General features: G+C 46.7%; 1 protein-coding gene across 6 annotated transcripts in view; it reads right to left on the bottom strand.

The window, feature by feature from the left end:
• Positions 1–10,687, bottom strand: part of camk2g2 (calcium/calmodulin-dependent protein kinase (CaM kinase) II gamma 2) — a 369,535-nt gene extending 358,848 nt beyond the window's left edge. For 2 of the 6 annotated variants that reach the window (XM_070865617.1, XM_070865616.1), the window contains exons 1-2: positions 10,499–10,687; positions 10,196–10,290 (exon numbers count right to left, since the gene is read on the bottom strand). In XM_070865617.1, coding sequence (XP_070721718.1) covers positions 10,196–10,290; positions 10,499–10,563 — 160 coding nt within the window. In that variant the 5' untranslated portion in view covers positions 10,564–10,687. The remainder of the gene's footprint in view (positions 1–10,195; positions 10,291–10,498) is intronic. The other 4 variants (XM_070865618.1, XM_070865621.1, XM_070865619.1 and 1 more) reach the window with 4 other exon arrangements.
• Positions 10,688–15,589: the final 4,902 nt, after the last annotated feature.

Raw genomic sequence — 15,589 nt, forward strand, 5'->3', positions numbered from 1 at the left:
GACAAGATTCACTCTCCTCTGGGGCGCATTAAAATCGACAACCACCACCACAGCTTGAAGCAGCCACCGTCACTGGCACTGCCAGTGGCTCAGTGGGCAACACCCTCGTTTCTGAGTCGTGAAGGTCGTGGGTTCTAGTCCCATTCCAGGTCTTGAACGCAAACATGTAGGCTGACACTCCCAGTGCAGTGCTGAGGGAGCACTGCACTGTCGGAAGTGCCGTCTTTCGGATGAGACGTTAACCCAAGGCCCCATCTACTCTCTCAGGCGGATGTCAAAGATGCAGTGGCACTGTTTCGAAGAAGAGCAGCGGAGTTATCCTGTGTGCTGGACGAATGTTTATCCTTCAACCAACATCGCTAAAGCAGGTTATCACCTTGCTGTTTGTGGGAGCTTGCTGTGTGCAAATTGGCTGCCGCGTTTCACACATTACAACAGTGACTACACTTCAAAAATGTATTTAATTGGCTGCAAAGCGCTTTTAGACGTCCGGTGGTCATGAAAGGCGCTATATAAATGCAAGTCTATCCTTCTTTGCGAGGTCAGCAATCCACTACTTGTGCCACCAGACCAGTCAACACAAACCCATTTTTAAAAATTGTTTTCGAACCAGAACTTGAAGATGATGATCAGGGCAGAATAAATGTCCTTTAATTATAAATGCTGTAATACAGTTCATTATACCTCTGTTTAAAGCCCCAAAAGTTTTAAAGTGCTGCACTTCAATTTTTGCAAGTTGGACCTCCCATAGCATTGTCTACGAGTTGGAGGATATGGTAGATGTTTGAGATAATTTTTCCTGGATTGATGAGCTAGGATGGACCATTCCAGCTTCCCCCACCCACAACCATCTTGTGATCTTTGCTTAGAAAAAGAGAAAACTGCTGTAAATACTAAACAGGTCAGGCAGCATCTAGGGAGAGAGAGAGTTAACGTTTCAGGTCTGTGACCCCTGGGTCATCGACCTGAAACGTTAACTCTTTATCTCTCCACAGGCGTTACCTGACCCGCTGAGTATTTCCAGCATTTTCTCAGATGTCCAACATCTGCAGTGTTTTGCCTTTGTATGTGAGATCTTGGACCAACATTTATCCCTCACTCAACATAATAAAAACAGATTATCTGAGCATTATCACATGGCTGTTTGTGGGAGCTTGCTGTGCACAAACTGGCTGCTGCCTTTCCCACATTACAACAGTGACCACACGCCAAAAATACTTCATTGTCTGCAAAGCGCTTTGGGACGTCCGGTGTTCATGAAAGGCGCTTTATAAATGCAAGTCTTTCCTTGCTGTACACAACATGGCTGCCAAGTGATGTTTCACACAAAAGAACACAGTAATAGGGTGCCAAGGTTTCAACAGACTCCTTTATAGTTAACAATGGCTTGTCTTTCAATTGCTTTGAAGTTCCCTCTCGTGGGAGTTCAGATTCAATTTAACTAGCAAAACATGGAAATATTTTAAAAAATGGAATTTGACAGAGTTAGATTTGCAGGTAGATATAATTGAAACTATGGCCAGAGTCAAACATGTAGAATTTTGTTGAGAGATTTTAAATGCACCACATTGAATCCCAACTATGTAAACTCATTACACAGAAACTGCAAGATTCCTGCACAGTCTCAATAAATGGCTTGGCGCTGGAAGAAAGTCTCGGCCGACAATAGCAACACTCCATGAGCCAAAACAACAGCTTTCTCAGAGAGGTAACAAATGCATGTCTTTTTTTTTAAATCAAGTTGTTTGGCGGATGCAATATGTTTAATGATGCAACTTATCAATGGTTGTAAAGATATTGAATAACTGCAGATGCTCCTTTAAACAGAAGGCAGTGTCCTTTCAGCCCAGCGGGTAGATGGTGTGATACAGAGCTGTACAGACAAGGAAGGCTGTAGCTTTGATCCATGCTCTGGGTTTCAGAACATAGGAAAAGGAAGAGACCATTCAACCCCTCGAGCCTCCTGCGCCATTCAATTAGACCATCTTAACTCCATCTACCCACCTTGGTTCTATAACCCTCAATGCCCTCGTCGAACAAAAATCTATCGAGCGGTTTTGAAATTTTGAATTGACCCCCAGGAAAGTGGGTTTCACTGGCAAGGCCAGCATTTATTGCCCACCCCCAACTACCCTCGAGAAGGTGGTGGTGAGCCGCCTTGTACAACTGAGCGGCTCGCTGGGCCATTTCAGAGGGCAGTTAAGAGTTGTGGGTCTGGAGTCACATATAGGCCAGACCGGGTAAGGGCGGCAGATTTCCCTCCCCGAAGATCTTTAGTGAACCAGATGGATTTTTCGACAATCCGGTAGTTTCATGGTCACCATTACTGACACTAGCTTTTTATTCCAGATTTAGTTAAGTAACTAAACTTAAAAAGAACTGATTTTAAATTCCCCAGCTGCTGTGGTGGGATTTGAACTCACGTCTGCAGATCAAAATTAAAACATAACCGCTATGTTACCGTAGCCCTAGATTTATGCAAATAATGTCTTTGGTTACCCAACAGAGCAACGAGGAGCGATGCCATGGCCAAGTCGTCAGCCACAGCCAGTCCCACCGGACTGAACAGATTGCATGGAGTCACACTGTACCCAGGAGAGAGAAAGAGAATAAATATAACCATGCAGCAGTATGTATTGACAGGCTGGTAGCACGATGTGCTTGTGCACTGATGCACTGAACCATGAAGCGTGAGATGAAGATTTCTGTCATGTATTCAACTATCATTGTAACCCATGTATAAGCTGACCTAAGTTGTACACCTTGAGAACATTGACCACAAGGGGCGAACTTGTGGGAGACACTCCGAACCTGGACTTTCAGGTCTCAAAGGAGAAGTTCCACCCACCTTCATCACTCGAGGTCTTGGTAATAAAGGTAACTGGTCACAGAGTGACCTTCTCTCAAGTATGGGCCTCGTGTGCATTTATACTGTATTGCAGGAAATATTATTGGCGACGAGAAACTGGGATTTAAACCACACGAGCATGGCCACTAGCAGCACAGAAGAGAGGTACTGTGTTGGTGATGATTGGGACGACTTTATTGAGACTACAGCAAAGTTTTGTCACGAAGGAATGGTTGGGACAGGATTCGGCCGAAAACGCAGGGCTCATCTCCTGACGGTTTGTGGATCCAGGACGTACTCCCTGATGAAGGACCTTCTCGCGCCAGAGAAGCTGGTGGACAAGACGTTCGAAGAGCTCAGTAAGTTGATCGGGGAACACTTTAAACCGACGAGCAGCATGCACATGGCGAGACACCGGTTTTACACGCACCGGCGGCGAGAAGGGCAAAGCGTTCCAGGTTTTGTGGCAGCCGGTGACTGGCGAGCCGATGTAAGTTCCCAGATGCACGCAGAGTGGAGATGCTGCGAGACTTTTTTTTAAATTAAGGGCATCAGGCACGCTGGGGTTTTCAGGAAACTGATTGAGACCAAAGACTTGACCTTGGAAGCACCGGTTCTGATAGCCCAGACATTTCTCTCAGGAGAGGAAGAGACCAGAATGATGTATGACAAAAATCTTGGCTCAAATGCGGCAAATGACCAGGGAGTCAACATTGTTAACATGGCACACAGTTCTCTAGGCAGACAAGGGCAATCGGATATGCCCCAGCATGTAGTCGAACCCAAAGGGGGAATTCAACAGAGACAATAGCTAGCTGAACGGCGATTCATGCCATCGCAATGGACAATGCGGGTAGTAATGGGGCCATCAACACCTGTTAATGGTGCGCTTATGGACAGTCACAGAGACAGTCAGAGACGATCGACTGGTAATGGACCTTTTGTTTCCAACAATGGGGCCTTCAGCTCATGCTGGAGGTGTGGAGGCAAACACCCAGCCAGAGCTTGCAGGTATCAGCAATATACCTGCAGAAACTGCAACATCAGCGGTCACTTGGCGCGTATGTGCAGGAAGCCTGCAGCCAGGTTGATGTACGAGGAGGACTAACCCGATGTAAACCCTACGAGTCCAAATGAATACTGGGGGAAATCGCTGGAAGCTGAAGTTCAGCGAGTTCATGTGGAGCACATATACAGTTCATACACCAGGACGCTACCGATAATAATGAAAGTGCTCCTCAATGGCATCCCAGTATTAATGGAGCTAGACACGGAGGCCAGCTAGTCCCTGATGAGTATCAAACAGTTCGAAAGGTTGTGGGTGACCAAGGCCAGGAGGCCAAAATTATTGTCGATTGACGCACAGCTACGGACATATACAAAAGGAGATCATTCCGGTGCTAGGCAGCGCCATGGTAGTCGTGACCCACAAAGATTCGGAGAACAGGTTGCCACTCTGGATTGTCCCAGGGGACGGTTCCGCACTACTGGGGAGGAGTTGGCTTGCTGTCATGAACTGGAAATGGGGCGATGTCAATGCAATTTCTTCTGTGGGGCGAGTATCATGCTCACAGTTGCTGGACAAATTTGACTCATTATTTCAACCTGGCATTAGCACTTTCATGGGGGCCAAGGTAGTGATCCACATAAACCCGGACGCCAGGCCAGTACATCACAAGGTCAGAGCAGTGCCGTGCATGATGCAGGAAAAGATAGAAGGCGAATTGGACCGCCTGCTGAGGGAAGGCATCATCTTGCCAGTCCAATTCAGTGACTGGGCAAGCGCGATCGTGCCGGTGCTCAAGGCGGATGGGTCGGTCAGGATATGTGGTGATTACAAGGCCACCATCAATCGGATGTCACTCCAAGACCAGTACCCGCTACCGAGAGCGGAGGACCTCTTTGCGACGCTATCCGGTGGCAAACTTTTTCAAAATTGGACCTGACCTCAGCTTACATGAAACAGGAGCTGGCGAGTGAGTCGAAGAAGCTGACCACCATCACGGCACACAAGGGGTTGTTTGAGTATAACAGATGTCCGTTCGGGATTCGTTCGGCCGCCGCAATCTTTCAGCGAAATATGGAAAGCCTCCTCAAGTCGATTCCAAGGACGGTGGTTTTTCAAGACGGCATCCTCATCACAGGTCGCGATACTGAAGAACGCCTCCACAACCTGGAGGAGGTGCTACGCAGACTGGACCGGGTAAGGCTGCGACTAAAAAAGGCGAAGTGCATTTTCTTAGCTCCAGAGGTAGAATTCCTGGGGAGGAGGGTAGCAGCAGACGGGATCAGACCTACTGCGTCCAAAACGGAAGTGATCCAGAGAGCACCCAGACCCCGCAACACGACTGAACTGCGTTCGTTCCTGGGGCTCCTGAACTATTTTGGTAACTTTCTTCCCAAATTGAGCACGCTGTTAGAGCCGCTACACATGCTGCTACGCAAAGGTCGCGAATGGGTCTGGGGGGACAGCCAGGAAAGGGCTTTTGATGGAGCATAAAAAATTGCATGCTCTAACAATCTGTTAACGTTATATGGCCTGTGTAAGAAACTAGTGTTAACATGCAATGCGTCGTCTTATGGGGTCGGATGAGTGTTGCAGCGTGAATGCCAATGGTCAGTTACAGCCGGTAGCTTATGCCTCCAGAAGTCTGACCCAGGCAGAAAGGAGCTGCGGGATGGTAGAAAAGGAAGCACTAGCATGTGTGTATGCTGTAAAAAAAAAATGCACAAGTACCTGTTTGGCAGGAAATTTGAGCTGCAGACAGATCACAAACCACTAACGTCCTTTTTGGCCGACAACAAGGCCATAAATGCCCGCATACAGAGGTGGGCACTTACGTTAGCTGCCTATGACTATACAATTCGGCACAGACCGGGCACTGAAAACTGCGCCGATGCACTCAGCAGGCTCCCACTAGCCACCACCGAGGGGCAACTGAGCATGATGCTGAGATGGTCATGGCTGTTGAAGCTTTCGAAAGCGAAGGCTCACCTATGACAGCCCATCAAATTAAAGTCTGGACAAATAAAGACCCGCTATTGTCTTTAGTCAAGAAATATGTCCTGAATAGGGACTGGGCAGCCACGTACGGGACATGCCCTGAGGAATTTAAACCGTTTCACAGGCGCAAGGATGAACTCTCGATTGAGGCCGATTGCCTACTGTGGGGAAACCGAGTAGTCATGCCCCAGATGGGCAGAGAGGCGTTCATCCGAGAACTTCACAATGAGCACCCGGGCATTGTCATGATGAAGGCAATTGCCAGGTCACACATTTGGTGGCCAGGGATAGATGCAGGTGCAACACATGTGCCCAGCTGGGCAACGCACCCAGGGAAGCCTCCCCTTAGCCCCTGGTCCTGGCCCGCCAAGCCTTGGTCACGCATCCATGTGGACTACGCAGGTCCTTCCATGGGAAAAATGTTTTTGATTGTCGTAGCCTACTCCAAATGGATTGAGTGTGCCATTTTAAATTCGAGCACATCCTCTGCCACGGTAGAAAGTCTACGGGCAATGTTCACCGCCCATGGTCTACAGGATGTCTTGGTCAGCGACAATGACCCGTGTTTCACAAGCACTGAATTCCAGGACTTCATGGCAGGTAATGAAATCAACCATGTCAGAACAACACCGTTCAAGCCGGCCTCAAATGGCCAGGCGGAACGAGCAGTGCAGATATTCAAATAGGGGATGCTCAGAATCCAAGGGGGTTCCCTACAAAGCCGCTTATCTGGCCTCCTGTTGGCCAATAGATCCCAACCACACTCGCTCACAGGGGTTCCACCCGCAGAGCTGCTAATGAAAAGGATGCTCAAAACCAGGTTATCCCTTATACACCCTACTATGAAAGAAATCGTTGAGAGCAGGCGTCAGTCACAATGTGACTACCACGACAGGAATGCGAGGGCGCGATGTATTGATGTCAATGACCCTGTTTTTGTCCTTAATTACGCTGCAGGGCCCAAATGGCTTGCAGGCACTGTGACTGCCAAAGAGGGGAATAGGGTTTTGGTAGTTAAACTTACCAATGGACAAATCTGCTGCAAACACGTGGATCAAACTAAAAGGAGGTTCAGCAACCCCATAGAAGAAGCAGAGGAAGAACACGATGTAGAGTTTACTCCACCACAGGTACCGAACACCGGAACCAAGTGGAGGAGAGCCCAGTCACTGTGGGCAGCCCAGACTGGCCTAAGGCACCGCAAACAGCAGACATTCAGGCCAGCGCCCAACAACCAGAGCCCCAACTCAGGCGCTTTACAAGGGAGCGCAAACCACCAGAGAGACTTAACCTGTGATCCCAATAAGACTTTGCCTGGTCGGGGGGGGAAAGAGGTGATGTCATGTATTCAACTATCATTGTAACCCATGTATAAACTGACCTAAGTTGTACACCTTGAGAACATTGACCACAAGGGGCGAACTTGTGGGAGACACTCCTAACCTGGACTTTCAGGTATAAAAGGGGAAGCTCCACCCACCTTCATCACTTGAGGTCTTGGTAATAAAGATAACTGGTCACAGAGTGACCTTCTCTCAAGTATGGACCTCATGTGCATTTATACTGTATAGTAAGGACATACTAGTTTCCGTACACTGAACTCCCAATCTCAAGCCAGGCCGTCTCAAATGCAGTCGTGAAAAGTGGGCAAAACTGGACATATAGGGACCCTGGGCTGCCCTGGCTAACAAGTCATGTGTCAACATTGGTTACAGAACACAACACTGCTGGGGGAGATGGGGGGGAAAGAGAGAAGATATCAGAGAAAAATAAAGTCATTTGGATAATATGGGGGGAATTTTAAATCATTTGGACAATTTTAAAAAGGTATTGGACGTTTGGAATGCAAATTTACACTTTTTACCCTGAACTGGCATTGTAGACTTGAAAAAGGTGGAGCGCTTATTTCCAGCTGTTGCCTTGATAATTTTTTTTTAAACAAAGACTAACAGCACAAGAGGAGTGGTTCATTCTGACAGAACGGTGCTATGCATCTGCTCGGACAGGCTTCACAGCAGTGCCCTTATAAAGCTGTTTGTGAAGCAAGGAGAGTTATCGCAGCGTCTCCTAGCGCTGGCTTTGGAAATGACCCCATGGTCTGAAAAATAAAAGCCCACTTGCAAAATCTGCAAAACGTCAGGAAGTCGGTCAACGGCAGCCTCTCCTGTCAGTGCCTGCAGCATTGAACTGTTGTCATTCAAGAGTATACAGTGTACACATTTAACATTAGCATAGGATGTGCAGAAGGGGAGGGAGGAGGAAGACACTTTATTGCAAAAGAGAGTTGCAATCTACTTAATTTCTTTTTTTTTTCCTAAACAAAAACAATGGCTTGACAGTGCAAACGTGGCGCCCAATAGATATTCGGAATCCTGCGTGACATTTACAACTTATGGCAATGCTGAATAAAATAGCAAGAGAGGAAAGGCTAAAAATAGCCAGGGCTGTGTCGCAGCCAGTGCGTGGTTTAGATATGGACAGCGTGATTCATCTCCTGGGCAGAGAGAGGGGGAGACACATGCTGCACATCTTTTAATTTATTATTCTGCAAAAAAAAACACTGCAACAATAAAGGGGGTACTATGATGATGGGTTTGCTAAGCGCTCTCCCTCACTTTTTGCAGGTACAGGGATATACAATCCGAATTATTCCCTGCTCCTGCACCTGCATTGCGGCTGGAGTGACCTACCACCCCCGCCCCAGTCAGATGCTGACCTCCCCCTTACCCTCGGGGCTTAGTGTGACCACCTTGTAACCCCCCACATAAAAACAAAGTGGGTCGGGAGAACAAGCAACCCACAGTGCAGTCTTTATTACACTCATTTAAAAAAGGACAATCTCTCTCTCCCCTTTTGCTGAGCACCTTTCAAATGTTTCATCTCAATTTCGTCAACAATTCAGTTTCTGCGACTAAACAATGCCAAATGGTCATGGTTTTTAATCACTCAACATAATGCACTTTTTTAAAAAAAAGCATTGTTGCACTTTAGGAGAATGATGCTTTTAAGAAATGCAATCTATTTATTAACCTGCTTACATCAATACAACCACAAGAACTTGGGGGGCGGGGGGGGAGGCAATATTTCAATTTAGGAAAATATTGCTTCAAGAAATGCAATCTATGTATTAACCTGCTTACAGCACTACAACAACAACAATACAGTTAACACTTTGTGCAATGGGTTAAACTTTCAATAGCCTGGGCTGCTTTGGAATATGTCAAATTACACACACACAGTGTATTGGGAAATGAGAGCGCGCAGTCGCTACAGGACATCAGTTTGCATCAAGTGCTTCCTGCTGCTTCATGTACAACAGCACAGGCTCGGTGGGGTTTTTAACATAAGATAATGTTGCAAAATATATATATTTTTTTAAAAAAGGATTTATTTGTTTGATACCGCGGGTGTAAATTTAAACTTTGGGGTGCGGGTGTATCTGCTAACTAGTCCACCTTGCAGTAAATATCGAGCAGTTCCGGTCACAATTAATTCCTGATCCCGGTGTAAATTATTTAAAGGGTTTTTGTTAGTGCCGTCTCTCGCTTGGACTCCGATACTTGCACCGTCAGAGGGGGCTTGGTGGAAGGACCGTGGTACAAATTTTAAAATATGCATATAACACTACAATACTGCGCGGTTCTGTGCTAACATGCGTTTAACCTCACCCCCTGAGCCTCTGCGCTCTGACTGGACACACACACACACGGGCTGGTGCGGAGAATCTTGCTGCACTTATTCTACTCCAGGTCCATTATTGCAGCAATTTAGTTGCATAGAAAGAGAAATCCAGTCTTAACACATTAAAAAACACACAGCAGGAAGCTTTATGTACAGACAGCCCTTTCCTATATAAAGTTTTACAACGCCTAAAAGGCACTGGGTAAGTAAAGATTCTGTAGCAACTCATCCTAGCCACACCAGACTGGTCATATGTTTTTGTTAAACCTGTAACTCCCTTTAATTTATGCCATTGTGCACCGCTCAGGAAAGGCACAGACAGCGAGTGAACGCGAATTCGCCCTCAAATCAAGATAGTATAAGCAAAAAAATGTATCTCATGGATAGATACAAAATGTGCCACATCTCGTAATGCTGGCTCCTGTCCCGGTCAAGTGCACAGCATTGCTGAAACTGAAGGGAACAAGGACTGAGGACGGGTGGGTGGAAAGAGAGAGAGATTTTTGGGGGACAGCTCTTCCACCTTGTAAGGCTGCGCTAAACTCATTGTTTGCACCCCCAGCAAAGCTCTGCACTCCCCTGTATGTGTGTGGGAAGATGTTCCACAGAAGCCCCAACCCTCACCATTTCCCCTCCCCTCCTTGTCCACTAGGTTCACTCACCTCTGGCGGAGAGCTTCTTGGTGTTAATAATTTTCGCCGCATATTCCTGCCCCGTAGACAATTTCACGCATCTGCGAACGACCGAAAATGCACCCCTAGGAAAGAGAGAGAGAGCGGGGGGAAAGAGACAAAAACAGGGATTTCTTTAAATGCAAAAACACACACACACACACACAAGGGGTTGGCAGAGGGAATCAAGAACAAGGAGAGGGTGTGGGGTGGGAGAAGGCAGACAGCAAATGGACTGGGACAATCGCTTGCAGAGAAAGGAAGAGAGGCAGGCAAATGGCAAAGATATCGTACTTCCCAAGCTCTTCGTACAGCTGGTACTCATCGCTAAACCTGGTACACGTTGCGGTAGTAGCCATGTTGAAATGAAAATCCTGGATTTGCTTTGCATACACTCGCTTGTCAATTGCAGGGAGGGTGGATGGCGAATCACTAACGCGAGATTACAAGAGAACTCTGAGCTGAGGACGTGAGCAGATCCCAGTGCCAGTTTCGGAGGAGCAACTCTGCCTGACACAGCTCACCCATTTTTTTTAAGAGTGCATTTTTTTTCTCCTCAACAAAAATCCTAAATTTGCATCCGTTTGATTGCAAGTAAAGTTAATTTATGCAATGCACATTTAGCACCGTAAATGTATTTAAAAAGTTGCACTGCCTTAGCTTTCCCACCTCCCACCCCAAGTTAGCATAAAAGTGTCATAGCTAAACCAGATAGTTCTCTAAAATATATTGAAGTTCAACTGGAAGACGTGCAACTCACACACACACACACATACAAATCACGTGTTTCTAAGGAATGACATGGCAATAATTTATTAGTGGAGGAGTTTGAGCAATGCTGTGGGAAAAAAGTGTTATTTCCACTTATATTTGCATTGCAATGGAGCAACCAGTCACACAAAGAGGAAACTTTAAGTTTCACTCAAAGGTGTGACAGCTGTTTAATCTTGAGGGGGAGTGTGCCAATATTTCTGGGGTCTCCCAAATAGAGAAGTTTGAAAACTTTTTTTATTCGTTCACGGGATGTGGGCGTGGCTGGCAAGGCCGGCATTTATTGCACATCCCTAATTGCCCTCGAGAAGGTGATGGTGAGCCGTTGCAGTCCGTGCGGTGAAGGTGCTCCCACAGTGCTGTTAGGTGAGGGATTTCCAGGATTTTGACCCAGCGACGATGAAGGAACAGCCGATATACTTCCAAGTCAGGATAGTGTGTGACTTGGAGAGGAACGTGGAGGTGGTGGTGTTCCCATGCACCTGCTGCCCACGTCCTTCTAGGTGGTAGAGGTCGCGGGTTTGGGAGGTGCTGCCGAAGAAGCCTTGGCGAGTTGCTGCAGTGCGCCGGTGGTGGAGGGAGTGAGTGTTGAAGGTGGTGGATGAGGTAACTTATGTAGAGCATAATCCTTACAATCTATTGGGAACCCAACTAGTCAGATTGTCAGTGGTGTTACACATGAGGAGCCTGGCTCAAACATTGCCTTCAGGTGGAGCAGAGTTAGAGTGCAGTTGATAATTGGAGCAGGGAACACAAATGGAATTCAGTCCCCATGTTAAAGACCTTGGAGGTAATTCTGACTTTGTGCAATCATGTAAAATGACTTGCCAAGTATTTTCAGCAGTTTCTGTTTACAGACAGGCGTTTCTGCGGCCGTAGACATGACTCCCGAATGGTTTTGTACCTCCCTATTGGCAGGGTCAAGGATGTCACAGAGCGGATGCAGAACATCGTCACGGGGTGGAGAGTAAACAGCTAGAGGTTGTGGTCCATATCGGGACCAATGACATCGGTAAAATGAGGGATGAGGTCCTGCAGGAAGAATTCAGGGAGCTAGGAAGAAAATGAAAGGGTAGGACCTCAAAGGTAGTAATCTCCGGGTTACTACCGGTGCCACGTGCTAATGAGTTTAAGAATAGAGGGATAGAGAGGATGAACATGTGGCTGGAAAGTTGGTGTAGGAGGGAGGGCTTTAAATTCTTGAGGCATTGGGACCGTTTCTGGGGGAGATGGGACCTGTACAAACTGGACGGGTTGCAACTCAACAGCGCCGGGACCAATATCCTCGTGGGGAGTTTTGCTAGTGCTGTTGGGGAGAGTTTAAACTAGCTTGGCAGGGGGATGGGAACCTGAGAACAAATTCAAAAGGGAAGGAAGTAAAGCAGAAATTGCATAGCAAGAATCTAGAAAGCGAATCTGTAAGACAGAGGGAACAGGGCTTAGTATGCAGTAAGCAAGGAGGTCTTCCTGTGCTGAATGGTATATACTTTAATGCAAGGAGTATAGCGAATAAGGCGGATGAGCTAAGAGCACAGGTAGACACTTGGGAGTATGACATTATAGCTATTACAGAAACATGGCTGAAAGAGGGGCAGGTTTGGTAGATCAATATTCCTGGCTACAGGATTTTTAGACAAGATAGAGAGGTGGGGGGTAAAAAAGCGAGAGGGGTTGCGGTACTGATTCAAGAAACTATTACAGCAGTGAGGAGGGATGATATGTTAGAGGAATCATCAAATGAGGCCATATGTGTCAAATTGAAAAATAAAACAGGTATGATCACACTGCTGGGCTGTATTATAGACCCCCAATTAGTGGGAGGGAGATAGAAGAGCAAATATGTCGGCAAATTGCTGTGCAGTCTAAAAACCATAGGGTAGTAATAGTCGGGGATTTTAATTATCCAAACATTGATTGGGACAAATTTAGTGTGAAGGCTATAGAGGATGCGGAATTCTTGAAATGCATTCAAGAGAACTTTTTTAGTCAGTATGTAGCAAGCCCAACATGAGAGGGGGTGGTCTTGGATTTAGGGGAATGAAGCTGGGCAGGTTGAAGGGGTATTAGTGGGGGAGCACTTGGGTGCCAGTGACCATAATTCAGTCAGATTCAAGTTGGTTATGGATAAGGACAAGAATAGGCCTGGAATAAAAGTTCCGAATTGGGGAAAAGCTAATTTTGCTAAGTTAAGGGGTGATTTGGCCATGGTGGACTGGAAACAGCTACTTATGGGTAAATCATTGTCGGAACAGTGGGAGGCATTCAAGGAGGAGATCCGGAAAAATAAATCCTTCAAGAAATCCTTAAAGAAAAAGGATAGGAAAAATTATTGTAGGGACTTACAGGGGAGGATTAAGAAAAAAAGGGACGCTTATATCATATACCAACAGCTAAATACTTTAGAATCTTTAGAGGGATATAGAAAGTTAAGAGGCAAAATTAAAAAGGATATTAGGAATGCTAAGAGAGAGCACAAGAAATTCTTGACCAGTAAAATTAAGGAAAACCCTAAGATTGTCTATAAATATATTAAGAGTAAGAGGGTAACTAAATAAAGGGTAGGGCCTATAAGAGACCATGAGGGTAATCTTTGCGTGGAGGCGGAAGATGTTGGTAGGGTTCTTAACGAATACTTTGCATCTGTTTTCACAAAGGAAAGGGGCAATGCAGATACTGCTATCAAGGAGGAGTGTGATATTCTGGATGAAATAAATATAGTGAAAGAGGAAGTATTAAGGGGTTTAGCAGCTTTGAAAGTAGATAAGTCCACAGGCCCAGATGAAATGCATCCCAGGCTGTTGAGCGAAGTAAAAGAGGAAATAGCAGAGGCCTTGACCATCATTTTCCAGTCCTCTTTGGATCTGGGCATGGTGCCGGAGGATTGGAGGACTGCTCATGTAGTACCCTTGTTTAAGAAGGGAGAAAGGGATAGGCCGAGTAATTACAGGCTTGTCAGCCTAACTTCAGTAGTGGGAAAATTATTGGAAAAAATCCTGAAAGACAGGATAAATCTGCATTTGGAAAGGCAAGGATTAATTAGGGACATTCAGCACTGATTTGTTAAGGGAAGATCGTGTTTGACTAACCTGATCAAATTTCTTGAGGAGGTAACCAAGAGGGTCGGTGAAGTAGTGCGTATGATGTAGTATATATGGAGTTTAGCAAGCCTTTTGATAAGGTCTCACATGGTAGACTGGTCATGAAGGTTAAAACCCATGGGATACAGGGCAAAGTGGCAAGTTGAATCCAAAATTGGCTTGAAGGTAGGAAACAAAGGATAATGATTGATGAATGTTTTTGTGACTGGAAGGATGTTTCCAGTGGGGTTCCGCAGGGCTAAGTACTGGGTCCCTTGCTTTTTGTGGTATATATTAACGATTTAGATTTGAATATAGGGAGTATGATTAAGAAGTTTGAAGACAACACCAAAATAGCCTGTGTGGTTGATAATGAAGAGGAAAGTCATGGGCTGCAGGAGGATATTAATCGACTGGTCAGGTGGGCAGAGCAGTAGCAAATGGAATTTAATTCAGAGAAGTGTGAGGTGATGCACTTTGGGAGGGCTAATAAGGAAAGGGTATACACATTAAGCGGTAGACCCCTTAATAGTGTAGATAAACAAAGGGACCTTATCCACAGAACTCTTGGGAGGAAACGAAAACATTAAATCGTGGCCCCCCGATCTGGGGGACGCACCAAACATTTACAAGGCTCTTTTTTTCCCTTTTTTAAATATTTCTTTTTGTGTTTTTTTTAAAGTTTTTTTTTTTGGGCACTAAAATCATATTTTTTCCCCAAGTGCCCCCTATAAAAGGGGAGGGGGACACTAAAAACACCGGCAATTAAAACAAATTAAACTTTAAAACATAAAATCAAATTAAAATTTGGTTGCCGGGCGTGATGATGCACTCCAGTCCCTCCGGTGCCCACCTCTCGCGGAAGGCCACGAGCGTACCGGTGGACACCGCGTGCTCCATCTCCAAGGACACCCTGGCCCGGATGTACGCGTGGAAGAGAGGCAGGCAGTCAGGCTGAACGACCCCCTCGACCGCCCGCTGCCTGGACCGGCTGATGGCACCCTTGGCCGTGTCCAGGAGCAGTCCTACGAGGAGGCCCTCAGACCTGCCCGCTCCCTTCCACACAGGGTGCCCAAAGATCAGGAGTGTGGGACTGAAGTGCAGCCAGAATTTCAGGAGCACCCCCTTTAAATAATAAAACAGGGGCTGCAACCTTGTGCATTCGATAAAAACATGGAACATGGACTCTTCCAGACCGCAGAAATTGCAGGCGGCCTGGGAGCCCGTGAACCGGCTTAAAAATTTATTCCACGGGACTGCTCCGTGCACCACCCTCCAGGCCAAGTCCCCGATGAATAGTGGGAGGACTCCCACGTAGAGTGCCCTCCATCGGGGATCCCCGCCTCCTCCGGACGGCAAGATGGTACGCCATGGCGTGTCCGGACGGCAGGTGAGGATGGCAAAATTGAGGGTGTGCAGGAGCAGCCCGTACATGAAACCCCTCCGCGCGGAACTGAAAGGCACGGAGGGGATTTCCCCGAGGCGGCTCAAGTTGTGAGGCGCAGGCTCCCAAGGGAGGTTTCGGGGTTTGGCGCCG

This window comes from Pristiophorus japonicus, chromosome 22 (assembly GCF_044704955.1).
Source record: "Pristiophorus japonicus isolate sPriJap1 chromosome 22, sPriJap1.hap1, whole genome shotgun sequence".
Taxonomy (NCBI): Eukaryota; Metazoa; Chordata; class Chondrichthyes; family Pristiophoridae; genus Pristiophorus; species Pristiophorus japonicus.